This window comes from Elephas maximus, chromosome 23 (assembly GCF_024166365.1).
Source record: "Elephas maximus indicus isolate mEleMax1 chromosome 23, mEleMax1 primary haplotype, whole genome shotgun sequence".
Taxonomy (NCBI): Eukaryota; Metazoa; Chordata; class Mammalia; order Proboscidea; family Elephantidae; genus Elephas; species Elephas maximus.
In genome coordinates this window covers 52,022,330-52,041,558 of record NC_064841.1, presented here as the reverse complement: position 1 = coordinate 52,041,558, position 19,229 = coordinate 52,022,330, and the positions used below count along the sequence as shown (strand labels likewise).

At 39.5% G+C, this 19,229-nt stretch overlaps 1 protein-coding gene across 2 annotated transcripts in view; it reads left to right on the top strand.

Annotated features, from left to right (window-relative positions):
* Window positions 1-19,229, top strand: part of MICU2 (mitochondrial calcium uptake 2) — a 245,875-nt gene that overhangs the window by 177,210 nt on the left and 49,436 nt on the right. For both annotated transcript variants that reach the window (XM_049867443.1, XM_049867444.1), the window contains exon 7: window positions 5,843-5,908. In XM_049867443.1, coding sequence (XP_049723400.1) covers window positions 5,843-5,908 — 66 coding nt within the window. The remainder of the gene's footprint in view (window positions 1-5,842; window positions 5,909-19,229) is intronic.

Below are 19,229 nucleotides of genomic sequence, written 5' to 3'. Positions count from 1 at the left end.
ATGCTGGCTGAATGCAGAGAATGCCAGAAAGATATTTACCTGTGTTTTATTGACTATGCAAAGGCATTCAACTGTGTGCATCATAACAAATTATGGATAACATTGCAAAGAATGGGAATTCCAGAACGTTTAACTGTGCTCATGAGGAACCTTTACATAGATCAAGAGGCAGTTGTTCGGACAGAACAAGGGGATACTGCGTGGTTTAAAGTCAGGAAAGGTGTGCATCAGGGTTGTATCTTCTCACCATACCTATTCAGTCTGAATGCTGAACAAATAATCCGAGAAGCTGGACTATATGAAGAAGAACAGGGCATCCGGATTGATGGAAGACTCATTAACAACATGAATTATGCAGATGACACAACCTTGCTTGCTAAAGGTGAAGAGGACTTGAAACATCTATTGATGAATATCAAAGACCACAGCCTTCAGTATAGATTGCACCTCAACACAAAGGAAACAAAAATCCTCACAAACAGACCAACGAGCAACATCATGATAAATGGAGAAAAGATTGAAGTTGTCGAGGATTTCATTTTACTTGGATCCACAATCAGCGTCTATGGAAGCAGCAGTCAAGAAATCAAAAGACACATTGCATTGGGCAGATCTACTGCAAAAGACCTCTTTCAAGTGCTGACAAGCAAAGATGTCACCCTGAAGACTAAGGTGTGCCTGAACCAAGCCATGGTATTTTCAGTAGCATCATATGCATGTGAAAGCTGGACAGTGAATAAGGAAGACAGGAGAATTGATTTCTTTGAATTATAGTGTTGGCAAAGAATATTGAATATATCATGGACTGCCAGAAGAACGAACAAATCTGTCTTGGAAGAAGTATAACCAGAATGCTACTTAGAAGCAAGGATGGCGAGACTACATCTTACGTACTTTGGACATGTTGTCAGGCGAGATCAGTCCCTGAAGAAGGACATCATGCTTGGTAAAGTACTGGGTCAGCGAAAAAGAGGAAGACCCTCAACGAGATGGATTGACACAGTGGCTGCGATAATGGGCTCAAGCATTACAACAATTGTGGGCATAGCCCAGGACCGGGCAGTGTTTTGTTCTGTTGTATATAGGGTTGCTATGAATCAGAACTGACTGAAGAGCACCGAACAACACAACAGCAGCAGCACACCATATACACAAATTTATTTGAGATGGGTTATAAATATAAGCAGAAAAGCTAAAACTATAAGCTTCTGAAAGGGAACACAAGAGGCTATCTTCAAGATCTAGAGTAAGCAGAATTTTCATAGGTTGCTGGTAGGAATTGAAACGAAAAAGGTTTGGCAGTTTTTTTATAAAGTAAAACAGACCTAAATGTTCCCCTCTGTTTGATATGCCTGCCTTTCACACCATTCATGTAGGATGAATTCTTGCCCTAGGATTATGGGGATGGCCAAATGCACAACACCTGACACTGGACAGATTAAGATGGACAGCAATTTATTAGTCACTTAGACTCCCAACCCTGTCCTCTAGGGTCGCTGTGAGTCAGAATCGACTCGATGGCACTGGGTTCACTGCCAACCCTATGGAGGAGAACAGCACACACCACACAGGGCCACACTGGGATTGCACTTGGGAACAGAGTGCACAACCACGGGCTGTGGGAGGCAGGCTTTGTAGTAACAAGAGGTGGGATAACCCTGGTTCCCACAAGAGGATGTTATTGCCTTGTTTAAGTAATTCCGTTGGCTGGCTGAAAAGTAAAACCTGTTGGGTTGAGAACTGGGTGGATTGCAGCTGGTCTAGCACAGAAGGAAACTAACCATGTGGGGCACCTTTCCTGCTGGGTGAGGAGCATATCCGGCAAGAAGAAGATGTCAAGGTAACATCAACATTGCATCTTAATTTTAGGTCTCACATCACACCCTCCTAGGTACTTATCTAAAAGAAATGAAAAACAAAATTGTACGGAACACTTTATGGCAGCTCTATTCATAGTAGCCAAAAACTGGAGACAACCAAACATCTATCAACACATGAATGAATAGTGGTATATTCGTACAATACAATTCATACAATCCATAACAAACTACTGTTATGAAGAACATGGATTAATCTCACAAACATGATGCATGAAAGAAGGTGAACACAAAAAAATATATATTGTATGATTCCATTTATCTGAAGCTCTAGACTAAGCAAAACTAATTTAGGTGAAAAAAAAAATCAAAACTCTTAGTCTGCCCCAGTGGGAATGCAAAGAGAAAGGATTGGCTGGAAAGAGATGCAAAGAAACTTTCTGAGAAAAATGGGAATGTTTTATACCTTGATCGGAATATGGATTACCCGTATTCCTATCCATTTGTCAGAACTGTGTGGCTAAGATGTGTGCATTTCAGTGTATGTAAATTTTTCCTGGAAAGGAAAATAATTATAAATAATAATAAGAGGAAGATACGGAGTGGTTGAAGTGTAGGTGAACCAAGAATGGCAGAATATTAATAATTGTCAAAGTTGAGTAATGTATATGTGGTGGTTTATCAGAGAACTCTGTTTACTTTGGTTATGTCTATGGATTGAATTGTGTCTCCCAAAAATGTGTCTCAACTTGGCTAGGCCATGATTCCCAGTATTGTGTGATGGTCCACCATTTTGTCATCTGATGTGATTTTCTAATGTGTTGTAAATTCTGCCTCTGTGATGTTAATGGGAAATCCTGGTGGTGTAGTCTTTAAGAGCTGTGCCTACTAACCAAAAAGTCAGCAGTTCAAATCCACCAAGCACTCCTTGGAAACCCTATGGGGTAGTTCTACCCTGTTCTGTAGAGTTACTATGAGTCAGAATTGACTCATCGGCAACGAGTTTGGTTTTTGCTTATGATGTTAATAAGGTAGAACTCAATCTACAAGATTAGGTTGTGTCTTGAGTCAGTCTCTTTTGAGAAATAAAAGAGAGATGTGAGCAGAGAGACAGGGGGGACCTCATGCCACCAAGAAAGTACCACCAGGAGCAGAGCGTGTCTTTTGGACCCGGGGTCCCTGTGCTGAGAAGCTCCTAGACCAGGGGAAGATTGATGACAAGTACCTTCCTCCAGAGCCAACAGAGAGAGAATGCCTTCCTCTGGAGGTGACACCCTGAATTTGTACTTCTAGCCTACTAGACTGTGAAAGAATAAAATTCTGTTTGTTGAAGCCATCCACTTGTGGTATTCTGTTATAGCAGCACTGGATAACTAAGAATTTGATACGGAAAAAGTGGGGTGCTGCTCTAACGGATACCTAAAATGTTGAAGCAGTTATGAAATTGTAAATAGATAGAGGCTGGAAGGGTCTTAAAGTGCCTGATATTAAAGGCCAGATTGCTTTGAAGAGACTGTTGGTGGAATTTTTTGACATCAAAGACAATTCTGGTGAGTATTCAGTAGGAGGAAACCCTGGGGCTGTAATGGTTAAGAGCTATGGCTGCTAACTGAAAGGTCAGCAGTTCTAATCCACCAGGAGCTCCTTGGAAACCCTATGGGGCAGTTCTGCTCTATTCTGTAGGGTCTCTATGAGTCAGGATCAACTCAACGGCAACAGGTTTGGGTTTTTGGTTTACTTAATAGGAAGTGGCGACAGCCATTACACTGGAGATGGCACAGAAGTACCAGCAGAGAAACAGCAGCAGCAGAACTAGGAAACCAGCACAAGACGGCTCTGGAGCCAACTCATCAAGTGAGAGAGCTGAGTGCCTTTGCACAGGAGGCTTCCTGGAGGAGTGGGGTGCCCTTGGGCACTTACTGGTGAAGCTAGGCCTGCTGACCCACAGAGCAAGAGAGCCGAGCGCCTTCCAGCTGAAGTGTACTGGTGACGTAGGGTGCCTCCAGGCACTTATTGGTGGAGCTAAAGAGCTTTGGAACACTTGCCCCAGCAGGGCAGACTCTGGCAACGAGGCCCGAGGGGCTTAGAGGTCAAGGAATCAGGAAGCAGAAGCTGAAGAGACAAGGAGCACAGGAAGCAAAGCTGCCTCAGTCTCAGAAAGGTAGAGCCATGACTTCTGGAGTCCCAAAGGGTGGAGCCACAGCCTTCTAGGTTTCAAGAGTCAGATCTTCATCTCAATTCTGGAGTGTAGGGCTGCCTTTCATGAGTGCCATCAGTATGGGACCAGATCTGCTGCCCAAAGCAGTGGGGGCCAGGCTACCATGCCCAAAGGGCAGAAGAACAGGGCTTGCTGGGGCTGAGGGGCTGGAGTTACCACTCAGATGGAGTAGGAGAATGGGGCTGCCCAAAGCCCAGGGAGCAGAGTTGCCATTCCAGTGGGCCTGGAAGGCGAAGCTAAAGCCCAGGGCCAGTGGACCTTCACCCAGAATCCAGAGAGTGTGGCCAACCCAGAGTCTGGAGGGCAGAGGCATTGCCTAAAAGGTCTCAGAGAACAGAGGATTATTTTCAAGCCTTGAGAGCTAATGTTATGTGTTCTGCTGACCTGTTTGGTGCCTGTTAGCCCTTCTTTCCCTCCAGTTTCTCCCATTTGTAATGGAAATGTCTACCTCGTGCCTGTTCCACCATTGTACTTTGGAAGCGGATAACTCATATCCTAGATTTTACAGATGAAGAGGAATTTTTGGATTTTGGACTTGTAATTGAATTAAGACTTTTGCTATGATATGATGGGGTCAGTGTGGCAAGAACATGAATTTTGGGGGGCCAAAGGGTAGAATGTTATGGATTGAATTGTGTCCGCCAAAAATGTGTGTTAGCTTGGCTAGGCCTTTTGTGTGATTGTCCACCATTTTGTCATCTGATGTGATTTTCCTTTGTGTTGTAAATCCTGCCTCTATAATGTTACCAAGGCAGCATTAGAGGCAGTTATGTTAATGGAGCATTTCTATTACAGCAATACTCGATAACCAAGACAGTTATGTTTGAAATTTTCCATAATAAATTTTTTTTTTTTTTTTAAGAGGGAAAGAGTTAAGCAAAAGGATAAATGTTAGGGTATTGAACTTAATGTTGTACCATTTGATTTCAACTTAAAAAATAAAGCTTTTTAAGGTTTTCCTTTAAGTAAGTCTACAGGGCTTGGGAAGAGCTGAAAAGTTTGGCTGAGGGATTTAGAGAACTAGAGGTAAGCCAATTGCCTAGAACAAGCAATTAACTTTGAGATAATTATTACCCAAAAAATAGCCTGTGAAAACCTGGATAAGGATTTTTCACCCAATTGATTTGAATCCATCATTTGGAATGTTGTGTACATTTCATTTTTTAAAATTCCTTTTTTTTTTTTTTGGCTTTCCATATGAAGATCGGTACAATGACTCTGAAAGGTAGGTAGGTTTTTTAATGTACTCAATTTTAAGGTAGTATTGACATTTTTTTTTTTTTTGACAATTTTTAATGAGTAGAAATGTAAGTCTTTATTTTAATGCATAATAAATTCGTATAAAGGAAGAGCATGGCATAAATAACTTTTTAAGACTGTGTGCTTGAAAATATGGACATAAACTATCAATGATTTAGTTATCAGTAGGAAAAAAAAGAATTATGAATAACAATTCTCTTGAAAGAAGGACCAGGGCCATCATGAAGTTTTTATAGAGTGAGACCTTTAGGGCGTGCCGGTATTAAGTAAGCTAGCTTTCTCTGGAAAAAAAATGAGCCAAATTATAGTAATAATATCATTAATATTTTCCTATCTGTTTTCTTCTTTAATTCCTACAGAATCTAAGGGGAAAAAAGATAAAAATACTAGGGGTTATAATCCAGAAAGAATTTTGTTAATGTTTAACAAATTACTAGTGTGTATTTTTTTTATTTCATAGTAAACATTTGCAATCTGTTTTTAAAAACAGTGGTGTTTTGAAAAATCCACTAGACACACATGTAAACTTATATTTACCTCTTTTTAGCTCCAGAAGATTATAAGTAAACAAGATGAGTTGAAGACAACTGTAACTAATGACACAGAATGCCAGGTATGTGCAAGTAAATATATATAAATATTCATGAAAAGTTGCTAAGATTTATTAGTAATTTAATTTTTTTAATGTTTTTAATAGATATACTACATTCGCATGGTTTAGCCTTCAAAAGGTACATTAGAGGGTGTAGATAGAGCAGAGTTTTCTTCTGAGGCAGATAGTTTTCCTCCCTGAGCAATCAGTGCTGCCAGTTTCCTTGTATTCTAGAGTGTTTACATATATGTAAAAGCAGGGGACTTAAAACACCCAAATAAATCTTGAGAGAAAAGGAGAAAGCTGGAGACCTCACGCTACTTTAAATCAAGACTTACTACAAGCTACAGTATCGATAACATTGTGATACTGGCATAAGGATAGACAACTAGATCAAAGGACCAGAATAAAGAGTCCATACTCACATCGTCAACTGATTTTCAGTAAAGGCACCAAAATCATTTAACAAAAAAAGAAATGTTTCAATTATATATATGTATATATATATATATATATATATGTAAAACAAACAAAAAACAAACAAACCCAGTGCTGTCGAGTCGATTCCAACTCATAGCGACCCTACAGGACAGAGTAGAACTGCCCCATAGGGTTTCCAAGGAGCATCTGGCAGATTCAAACTGCCGACCCTTTAGTTAGCAGCTGCAGCGCTTAACCACTACACCACCAGGGTTTCCTGTATATGTAAACATATATATAAGTAAGTACATTTTTTCCCCTTTTTATACAAACAGTAACATATTATACATTGCCCCACACTTGCCTTTTTTCATGTAATATATCTGAATGTCCCCCATGTGTCTGTCAGTTTGTCATACTGTGGGGCTTGCATGTTGCTGTCATGCTGGAAACTATGCCACCAGTATTTGAATACCAGCAGGCTCACCCATGGCAGACAGGTTTCAGCTGAGCTTCCAGGCTAACACATACAAGGAAGAACGTCCCAGCAGTCTGCTTCTGAAAAGAATTAGCCAGTGAAAACATCGTGAATAACAGTGGAACATTGTCTGCTATGGTGCCGGAAAATGAGCCTCTCTGGTTGAAAATACAACTGGGGAAGAGCTGCCTCCTCAAAATAGGGTCAACTTTAATGACATGGATAGAGCCAAGCTTTCAGGATCTTCATTTGCTGATGTGGCACGGATCAAAATGAGAAAAAATAATTGAAGACATCCATTAATAATCAGAACGTGGAATGTACGGAGTATGAATCTAGGAAAATTGGAATCATCAAAAATGAAATGGAATGAATAAACATCAATATCCTAGGCATTAGTGAGCTGAAATGGACTGGTATTGGCCATTTTGAATTGGACAGTCATATGGTCTACTATGCCAGGAATGACAACTAGAAGAGGAATGGCGTTGCATTTATCATCAAAAAGAACATTTCAAGATCTGTCCTGAAATACAACACTGTGTCAGTCACAGGATAATATCTATACAAGGAAGACCAGTTAATATGACTGTTATTCAAATTTATGCACCAACCACTAAGTCCAAAGATAAGGAAATTGAGAATTTTTACCAACTTCTGCAATCTGAAATTGATTAAACATGCAATCAGAATGCATTGATAATGACTTGTGATTGGAATGTGAAAGTTGGAAACAAGAAGCATCGGTAGTTGGAAAATATGGCCTTGGTGATAGAAATGATGCCAGAGATCGCATCATGGAATTTTGCAGGACCAACGACTTCTTCATTGCAAATACCTTTTTTCAACAACATGAATGGTGACTACACATGTGGACCTCATCCAGATGGAATACACAGGAATCAAGTCAGCTACATCTATGGAAAGAGGCTGTGGAAAAACTCAGTGTCATCAGTCAGAACAAGGCAAGGGCTGACTGAGGAACAAACCATCAGTTGTATGCAAGTTCTAGTTGAAAAAACTCAGTGTCATCAGTCAGAACAAGGCAAGGGCTGACTGAGGAACAAACCTTCAGTTGTATGCAAGTTCTAGTTGAAGCTAAGGAATATTAGAGCAAGTCCACAAGAGCCAACGTATGACCTTGAGTATATCCCACCTGAATTTAGAGACCATCTCTAGAATAGATTTGATGCATTGAACTCTAATGTTTGAAAGCCAGATGAGTTGTGGAATGACATCAAGGACATCATACGTGAAGAAAGAAAGAAGTCATTAAAAAGAAAGAAAAGACCAAAATAGATAACAGAAGAGACTCTGAAACTTGCTTTTGAGCATAGAGTAGCTAAAGTGAGCAGAAGAAATGACGAAGTAAAAGAGCTGAACAGAAGATTTCACAGGATGGTTCGAGAAGACAAAGTATTATAATGAAGCATGTAAAGACCTGGAGTTAGAAAACCAAAAAGGAAGAACACGATTGGCATTTCTGAAATTGAAAGAACTGAAGAAAAAATTGAAGCCCTGAGTTGCATTGTTGAAGGATTCTATGGGGAAAATATTGAACAAGGCAGGAAGCATTGAAAGATAGAACACACAGAGTCACTGTATGAAAAAGAATTGGTCAACGTTTAACCATTTCAGGAGGTAGCGTATGATCAGAAACCAATGGCTCTAAAGGAAGAAATTCAAGCTGCACTGCAGGCATGAGTGAAAAACAAGGCTGCATGAATTGACAGAATACCAACTGAGATGTTTCAACAAACGGATGCAGCACTGGAAGTGCTCACTCCTCTGTGCCAAGAAATTTGGAGGACAGCTACCTGGCCAACTGACCGGAAGAGATCCATATTTATGCCTATTCCAAAGAAAATGATCCAACAGAATGTGGAAATTACCAAACAATATCATTAATATCACACGCAAGTAAAATTTTGCTGAAGATCATTCAAAAGTGGCTGTAGCAGTGTATCGACAGGGAACTGCCAGAAATTCAGGCCTGATTCAGAGGAGGACAGGGAACAAGGGATATCACCGCTGATGTCAGATGGATCTTGGCTGAAAGCAGAGAATACCAAGAAGATGTTTACCTGTGTTTTACTGACTATGCAAAGGCATTTGTGGATCATAACAAATTATAGATGACGTTGCAAGAAATGGGAATTCTAGAACACTTCATTATGCTCATGAGGAACCTGTACATGGTCAAGAGGCAGTCATTTGAACAGAACGAGGGGATGCTGCGTGGTTTAAAGTCAGGAAAGGTGTGCGTCAGGGTTGTATCCTTTTACCATACTTATTCAATCTGTATGCTGAACATATAATCCAAGAAGCTGGACTATATGAAAAAGAACGTGGCATCAGGATTGGAGGAAGACTCATTAACAACCTGTATTATGCAGATGACAAACTTTGGTTGATGAAAGAGGACTTGAAGCACTTACTAATTAAGATCAAAGACTGCAGCCTTCAGTATGAACTACACCTCAACATAAAGAAAACAAAAATCCTCACAACTGGACCAATAAGCAACATCATGATAAACGGAGAAAAGATTGAAGTTGTCAAGGATTTCATTTTACTTGGATGCACAATCAGTGTCCATGGAAGCAGCAGTCAGGAAATCCAAAGACGCATTGCATTAGGCAAATCTGCTGCAAAAGACCTCTTTAATGTTAAAAAGCAGAGACATCCGCCTGACCCAAGCCATGGTGTTTTCAATCACCTCATATGCATAGGAAACCTGGACAATGAATAATGATGTCCAAAGAAGAACTGACACCTTTGAATTGTGGTGTTGGTGAAGAATATTGAATATACCATGGACTGCCGAAAGAACGAACAAATCTGTCTTGGAAGAAGTATAGCCAGAATGCTCCTTAGAAGCAAGGATGGCGAGATTGTCTCACACTCTTTGGACATGTTATAAGGAGGGATCACTCCCTGGAGAAGGACATTCATTATGATTGGTAAAATAGAGGGACATCGAAAAAGAAGAAGACCTTCAGCGAGATGGATTGACACTGTGGCAGCAACAGTGGGCTGAAGCTTAATAATTTTGAGGATGACACAGGACCAGGCAGTGTTTTGTTCCATTGTACATAGGTTTGCTATGAGTGGGTACCAACTCAATGGTACCTGACAATAACATATCTGAATGTCTCATTCCTTTTTAATGGCTTTATAGTACTTTGTTGTATGGATATACCGGTTTTTGTAACCATTCCCCTTTTGAAAGACACTTTTGCTATTACAAACAATGCTGCAATGAATAATCCTGTAATTATGTCATTTCACACATGTAAGTGAGCGTATCTGAAGATAATTTCCCAGAAATTGAATTGCTGGGTCAAGGGCACAAACATTTTTGAAGTTATTGATAAACTTTGATAAACATTGACCAATAACTTCCAAGAGCTTGATTTTCATTCTGCCAGTAAGTCAGTAAATTTCCAGTTCATATTGTTAATCAATTCTAACTCCACAATATGCTTTTCAGTTGATTTTCTTAAATTTCTGAATCATTTTATCTTTCAAAGAATGTCTGCTTCAAATATTGCAAATTTGAGTGATGGGCATGCCTATTGGATGCTGGTGGGACTGTAAATTGTTATAACTTTTCCTGATAGCATATTTAAAATCCACATTTGTATTTATAGCAACTATTTTTGGTGGGTTATTTTATAAATAGCATACAGTAGCTAACCAAAAGGTCTGGCAGTTTGAATCCACCAGCTACTCCTTGGAAACCCTATGGGGCAGTTCTACTCTGTCCTATAGGGTCACTCTGAGTCGAAATCAACTCGAAGGCAGTGGGTTTGGTTTTTTCTTTTTTTATTATTTTATAAATATAAACCAAATTTAATTACGATTAAAAGTACAATTTTTTTTTATTTCATTTTCTTTGAACAATCGTATACTGGACTTCTTTCTCTCACATCCACACCCTTGAATGCTACTCCCTTCTCCTAGATGTATATATCCTGTGTGTTCCCATAGTACCCTATGTGTATCCCATCTTAACACCTATCGCATGTTAGTTTGTTTGTCTGTGTCCTCCTCGGATATAAGCATCATGCCTCTCTTTAAGCTTGTGCGAAGTTAGGAAACAGTCCACAAGGCATATTCCCCTTCTGTCTGGCACCAACTGCAGAATTCAGGAGTTCCCAAGGCTTCTCTTATTTCTGACACCATTAAAAGTTTCGGGGTCACCAAGATCACCCTCAGGTTCAATAAATCACTGGAAGGGCTCACAGAACTCACTGAGAGCTGTTATACTCATAGTTAGGGTTTATCATAGTAAAAGGATACAAATTTAAAATCAACCAAGGGAAGAGCTGCCTGGGACAGAGTCCAGGAAAGTTCACGCACAGAGCTTCCAGTTGTTTTCTCCCAGTGGAGTTGCAGACAGCACTAACTTTCCTGGCAACACTGTGTGACAAAGACGTGGCGTAATACCAAGTAGGAAAGCTCACCGAAGCCTTGGTGTCAAGTGTTTTTATTGGAGCTTGATCACATAAAACCTACATGGCCACCTATGTGGCTGGCCTCAATCTCCAGCCCCTCCGGGTCCAGCTGATACCACATGACCTAAACCTCTAACCTAAATTACAATATTAGACTATTTGGTGTAGCTCAAGGCACCCAAATAAACAAAGACCCTCTTATCTTAGAGATCACCTCCCAGTAGCTGAGGGTAAAAGCCAAACCTCTCTTTAGGTAAAGTTAATTTCTTTACTACACGGGTTGTAGCCACATAACCTGACAAAGCACCAGGCATACACTACATGATCAGTAACTATTTTTTGAATATTGAATGAATCATACGTCTATTACATAATATATTTAAGCAAAACCAAACCCGTTTCCACCGAGTCCATTCCGACTCTTAAGCGACCCTATAGGATAGAGTAGAACTGCCCCATAGGGTTTTCAAGGAGCACCTGGTGAATTTGAATTGCCGATCTTTTGGTTAGCAGCTAAACTCTTAACCATTGTGTAACCAGGGCTCCATATATTTAACCACTGACCTATTATTAGTCATTAAGATTGTCTGCCAATATATACTGTTAAAAGTCAGGCTGCAGTGAATATCTAAATATGTAAATTTAGGGTGGATTTCTATCAGTGAGATCATCAGGTCCAAGGGCATTTTTAAGACATTTGATACGTTGCCAAATAGGTTTCTGGAAAGGTTATAACAATTTACAACCTTACCGGTATTGAATAAGCATGCCCACCCTTCAGCGATCTCTCTAGTATTGGTTATCTTTGTTTTTGTTTTTTGTATCTGTGCGAATTTGACAGAAGAAGAAAGTATCTCAGACACTCTTTTCAAAGATATTTATATAGCCCATTTGTATTTCTTATTCTATAAATTTGGATGGTTTTTTTATATTTGCTTTTAGGAGTATTTTATATTTACAAATATTAACCTAGTGACTGTCAAAGCTATTAAAATATTTTTCAGAGTTTTTCCACTTATGGTGTTTGGTTTACAGATGCTTTTATTTTTAATGCAGTCATATTTTTCTGTCTTTTCATTTTATTTACTAAATTGCCTTCATTTTTTAAAAGGCCTTCCCTGCATCAAAATCAGCTGAATACTAACCTATATTCTGGTTTAGTTGTGGTATCATTTTTTTGAACATTTCATTTTTTCATTCATCTGAACTTGTTTCTTAGGGTCATCCCTGGGTACTTTACATCTTTACTGTTATATAAAAGTGGGTTCTTTTTTTTTTTCCTATTAAGGGATGATTTCAACTAAACCAAAAATCTGTTTGAGTCTTGTTTTTGTACCCATCTGTCATACTGAATTCTCTTATTACTTTTTTCTGTTGATTTTCTTGGTTCTAGTTATGAAATCATACTATGTCAATACTAATCTTATTTTATTCTTTTATATAGTAGACAAAGCCACCAGAAAAATATTAATTTGTTAATGATAGCTATTCTGGCCATATTCTGATGTTAATAAGAATAGATCTAGTTGTCCTGTTTTGTGTTTTAGTGTATCTCTTGGGCATTCATATAGGAATTGAGGAAAAAATATCAGGATGACTAGCCTGCTCACATTTGTATGGAAGTCTTAATAGTGTATTTAAAATCCACATTTATATTCATAACAACTATTTTATAAAATTTATTAAGTTGCAAAGTAATGTCTGTAAGAAGCAGTAATATAGAATGTATTATATGAGCTAGCTCCATTAAAACCATGTTTGCCTCCCTGTAAACCAAAATCAAAATGTATGAAGTATGGATGAAGCTACCTTACTGCCACCAGAAGGATGTGTCTGACTTAATATGTTGAGATTCTGACTTTCGCTTCTCTCCCTTTCCCCAGGTTGTTGTTTGTTTGGTAACTTGCATTTGAAGCCTCTCTCCCCTACAATGTGGGGCTACTGTTGTCTCTTTTCCATTTTATTTTCTTGTTTTTATTCTTTAGCCTGGCTTCTTATCAGTCATCCCTGTGTCTGCATAGCTTAGTGTTCAGCAAAAGAATTGGTCACATTGTCTCACACACCCTGAGCTAGTAAGGCTTCTACCCTTCTGATGGGACTGGGTGAGGACTGGGGAGCACATTTGGATGTCAGGCCCCTTTCACTTGGGCTCCTACTTTTACTTCCCACCAGCTCTGAGGTTTCCTGTGTACACGTGTGCAGGTTCCATCAGTCAGCAATGTGTGGGTGGTATGAGCTGGTTCTGGTCTCCGCTGTGCATGAGGCACAACCTGGAATATGAGGAGAGCTCATTCGGACTGACTTACCTCCTGAAACAGTTTTTTAAATACCTGGCTGTCCACCAGCCCATTGCTTATTCTAAACAGCCCTGCGACCTCAGTTAATGACGTCTCAGGCCCTCAGTTTGCTTGCTATCGAGATCACCAATTTAACGCACCACATCAAGTGCACACCTTCCATCAACAGCGACAGTGCTACTGGTTCTGGATGGCCAGCCCCTTCCTGGTTGAAATTCCACACCTACAGAGCTGGAAGGTGTGGAAACAGTGCTGGGCAAGAACACCATATACTTACACTACCCAAAGTCTAGTAGCTTTCATGCATAAACACTTCTCAGTTCAATGTCTGCCTTTGGTCAAATTCCAGAGTTCTGAAATTGGTTTCTGACCATTTTGTCCAGCTGGTTGATCTTCAGGAAGAGAATATATCAGCTTCCTCACGCCATCATGTGAGAAGTCAGAAGTCAGTTATCATATTTTAATTGAGAGGTTTACATTGGCTTTTTTGGGGTGAGGGATCTTTTTTTTTTAACTCCTCACTCCGCCATCCCCTTAGCCCCTGATGACCCCTGACCTTTTGTCTCTATGCATTTGCCTATTTTAGATACTTATATAAGTGAGACCATAAAATTTGTGTCCTGTTGTGTCTAGCTTATTTCTCTTAGCATAATGTTTTCAGGAGTCTCTGGGTGGTGCAAACAGTTAACATGTTTGGCTGCTAACCAAAAGCCTAGAGGTTTGAATCCACCCCGAGGTACCTAGGAAGAAAGACCTGGTGATCTACTTCTAAAAAATCAGCCATTGAAAACCCTATAGAGCACAGTTTTACCCTGACACATATGTGGCAATGTGTATCAGAACTCTTACTTTCTCTGTAGCTGACTAATATCCATTGTATTGATCTATTGATGGACGCTTTTGGCTACTGTAAATAATACTGCAGTGAGCATTGGTGTATATGTGTCTGTTTGAGTCCCTGCTTTCAGTTCTTTGGGGTATATATACCTAGGAGTGGAATCGCTGAGTCATATGGTAATTCTATGTTTAACTTTATGAGGAGCCGCCAAACGTTTCCACGGTGGTTGCACTGTTCTCATTCCCACCAGCAACGCATGAAGGTTCCGGTTTCTCCACATCCTCTGGCCTTTCCTATTTCTCCATGTCTTGTGATTTTTTTTTTTTTTTTAATGAGACATTTGAATAGTATAATGTGGTAGTTCTAGAACTCAGGTTCTTCCCCTTCCTCAGAGTTTGCTAGGGTCTCTTCCTTCCGCCCTCTCTCCCTCCATCTCTTTTTCTATTGTTGAATGCTCTGGTACTTCGCTAGCTTAGTGACTTTTCCAAACTAATTTTGCAGAAACAAATGGAAGAAAAATCATTAGGAAAAAAAAAGAAAAATTTCTTGCAGTCTTTGAAGAATGGTTCTATATTGGGGTAATCCTTAACAAGGCTTTCACGGAACCCTGGTGGTGTAGTGGTTAAGAGCTTGGCTGCTAACCAAAAGATCAACATTTCAGATCCTCTAGCCACTCCTTGGAAACTCTGTGGGGCAATTCTGCCCTGTCCAGTAGGGTTGCTGTGAGTCAGAATTAACTTAATGGCAATGAGTTTTTGGGTTTTCATTGAGTCGAGATCCACCTGAGGATAAAGCTTAAGTTTACCTCAAATCTTTCTAGGCATGTATCTTGCCCTAAGTATTAAGTATGCATGTGGCTCTTTAAATTATACACACTCAAGTGTCTTTAAATGCCCCAATTTCCCAAGGAAACCCCTTTCTGGTGTCTCTATGATTTTCTTTTGCCCCAGGCAATCACAGGCTCCTCAGTTTACCTCACAGTGCCTCAGGCTTTCGCCAGGCTTCTGTGATCCCCTGACTGCTCACCAGAGTTCCAACAAGGCTAGTGCTATCATTTTCTGCTTTTTTGTTTGTTCCTTTGTTTTTGGTTTGTTTTATTTGTTTTGTTTTGTTTTTTCTCCTGGGAGAAGACAGGAACGTAGAGCTTCTTACTCTGCATTCTTGGTTCTAGTCTACATGGCTTTTAATAAACATGGTTAATAACTTCCAAAAACAAGTATTTAACTAAATCAACATATTTAAAAGAAAAAAAAATTTTTTTTATACTGTAAAATTTTACCTTATAAAATAAATAATTATCATACTATGCACCAAAAGCACAAACTCAAGTATATTTTAATGAGTCTTAGTGACATTGACAGTGTAATAACTAGTTTTAAAACATGAAAAATAAAGGTTAATATTTTAAAGAATCTATATGAAGAAAGTTACAATTTTTTATTGAGAAACATAAAAGAGGATTGAAATAATGTAAAGACAGAGTTTATTCTTAGATAGAAATAGTATCAACCTTGTAAAAGAGGCCAATTTCCACTAAATCAGTCTATGAATTCAGTGCAGTCTGGGTTTGTTTTTTGTTTTTGTTTTTTTGCTGGCAGTAGTGGCAGGGGGAGGAAGTGGATGCAGGCAGATGGTGTATTAAAACTTGGCAAAATGATTCTAAAGTTCATCTGGAAGAATAAATATGAGAAAATAACAAAGAAAATTCTGGAAAATGCGAGTTATGACAGGGCATTATCTTGCCAGATATTGATAAAGTGGTATAGATGAGAAATAAACAAAATAATCAAGGTATAAACCCAAACACGTACAGATATTAGTATATCATAGAGGTAGCATTTTAAATCAGTAGGAAGAAAATAATTATCCAGTTACTTTTAGTAATCTAAAAACCTAGAGGTCATTCTTGCCTTCTTACTCTTCATGTCCAACTAGTCACTAAGTCTGTCTGTTCTACCTCTTAAATATTTCTCGAATTCATCTTTTTTCTGTATTTCCACTACTACCATTTGATCAAGACACCACCATTATTTCTCACTTGAGCTACTACAGTAGCCTCCTAACTGATCTCCTTGCATCCACTCTTAATCTTCTTCTAATTCATTTTTCAAATTATAGCCAGGGTGATTTAAAAGCACAAGTATTATATCACTACCCTCCTTAAAATTCTTCAGCCATTTTCCATTGCTGTTGGGATAAACTCAGAAATCCTTGTGGACCTGAGTAATCCAGCCCTGACCATGCCACCAACTTCATGCTACACTTCTTTACTCTGCAGTATAGAATAGCAATTAAGAACACGGGCACTGAAGCCAAACTGCCTAAGTTCAAATGCTGCTTTCATCACTTAGTAATGTTTGGCCCTGGGCAAGTGAGTTAACCTCTCTTTTCATTGGTTTCCTCATCTGTAAAGTGAGAATAACAGTAATTACCTCACTGAGTTATTTGGAGGACTAAATTAATTATTAATTTATAAACTGTACTTAACATTTACCCATTAACATGTTGCTATTGAGTCGATTCTGACTCATAGGTACCCTGTAGGACAGAGTAGAACTGCCCCATAGAGTTTCCAAGGAGCATCTAGTGGATTTCAACTGCCAACCTTTTGATTAGCAGCCGTAGCACTTAACCACTACACCACCAGGGTTTCCACTTGACACTTAAGTACTATATAAATGTTCATTATTATACTTATTGTTATTTTCACCCATATTCCTTTAACAGAACCATGTTCTCTTGCACCTCAGGCTTGTGTACATACTCCCTGCCTGGAATGTTTATTTCCACTTCTTAGTTAACTTCTGCTTGGTCTTCAGGTCTCAATTTATACAGCATTTTCCCAGGGAAAACTTGCCTGAGCTTCTTAGTAAGTCGGGCACCCTGTTATGTGCTCCTATACCTCCCTGTACTTCATTCCAGCACTTTGCTGCTTATGATTGCTATTCTTAATGACTTCTTTAATACCCAGCTATCTCACATGAATGGAAAACCATGAATCCCCAAGGCCTAACATAGTGTCTGGCACATTATGGGCATTCACTACATCCTTTTGGATGACTAATAGACTGAATGACTAAGTAGTGCTGGATTTATATCCCACTTATGTAAAAATAAACTCCAGATAAATCAAAGGTTTAAATGTCAAAAATGAAACCATGGAAGTACTACAAGAAAATGTGGTAAATGTGTTTCTATTCTTGAGGTAGGTAATGTAGTTCTGTTCCAAAAGCCATGAAGGAGAATTCGCGTAGATTTGACTGTTTTATTTTTTATATAGAAAAATAGGCAAAGAACATGAATGGGCAGTTAACAGAAGAAATAAAAATGATCAATGAACACGAATAATCTAAGAAATTTGAGTTGAATTAATAGTGATCTGTTTTGTTTATTTTCCCATCAGACTGGCAAAGATTAAAAAGATTGATAAGCTTTTGTATTCTGTAAGGTATGAGGGAGTGTGTGCTCTTCTACACTGGTGGTGGTGCAGACAGGTCCAACAAAGTTTAAGTGCAAATGCCCTTTGACCCAGCAGTTCCACTTTTGGGAATTTATAAGATAATTAAACACGTACACCAACATAAATATAAACAGTATTTCTCATAGCAGTGTTTATAGGAAAGCATTTGGAAACAACCTAAATATCTATCAGTAGAAAATGACCTAATTATATTACAGCAGGCAGCTTGGCTAGCTCACACGTCAGGTGTAGAATTTCCCTACTGCTTAGAGGTATGGGAGGAGCCCTGTGGCATAGTGGTTAAGCACTGGGCAGCTAATCAAAAGGTTGACAGTTTGAACCCACCAGCCACTCCAAGGGAGAAAGATGTGGCAATCACACACACAACAGTGTATACGCCCATTATAAATTATGATGTATAGTCATGCAACGTATAACATCTGTTCAGGCAACATCCAACCACACAAACATCTGCAATCCCATGAGTTTTTGTTTTTTTTTTTAGAGGGAAAGCAGCTCTCCTTCTGTTTATTATTTCCCCCTAATGATTTCAAAGACCCCAAACACCCAGAGTGAATGAGCAACAGGGCTCCAGGATGCATCCCAACCCCTGCAGGCCTCCTCCTCCCTTGCCCAGCATCCCTGTAGCCTTTTACTCCCAGTGTAGAGCAGGGCCTGCCGTGGGTCCCAGAGAATTTTCGAGCTCCTGTACCCACCTCTCTGCTACACCCCTCCCCCTCATCCACGCCCCTGCACCTGGACATGCACAAACTTCCTGTCCAGCTGCCAGCACAGCCCCTGCCTAGCCCACAGCTGCACAGTCGGCCTCCTGTATCCACTGGATACAGCTCTCTGACTTTGTCCAGCAGGTAAGCAACAATGGGATCTGCAGAGCCTGGGCTGCTCTTGCTCCTCAGGCAGGTAGAACAGTAGGTGGGGCTGAGGACTGTGTGGGTGTTCACACACGTCCAAATCATATAATGTCCTATTTCACAGAACGTATCATGGATGTTAAGTGATGCGTGACTGTATATCTATATTTTTATACGGAAAGCGCTCCACTTTAAAAAGAAAAAATACCTGGTTTCAAAACATGCATATAATGATTACACTTGCATAATATATGTTTCTGGAGGGAGATTTATGGAAGTCTGTTCACCGTTAAGGAAACCCTGGTGGCATAGTGGTTAAGAGGCTGCTAACCAAAAAGGTGGGCAGTACAAATCCACTAGGCCCCCGTTGGAAACCTTATGAGGCAGTTCTACTCTGTCCTTTAGGGTTGCTATGAGTTAGAATCGACTCGACAGCAATGGGTTATTCACCATTAAACCATTTGCCATCAACTCAAGTCTGACTTATGGCAACCACGTGTGTCAGAGTAGAACTACA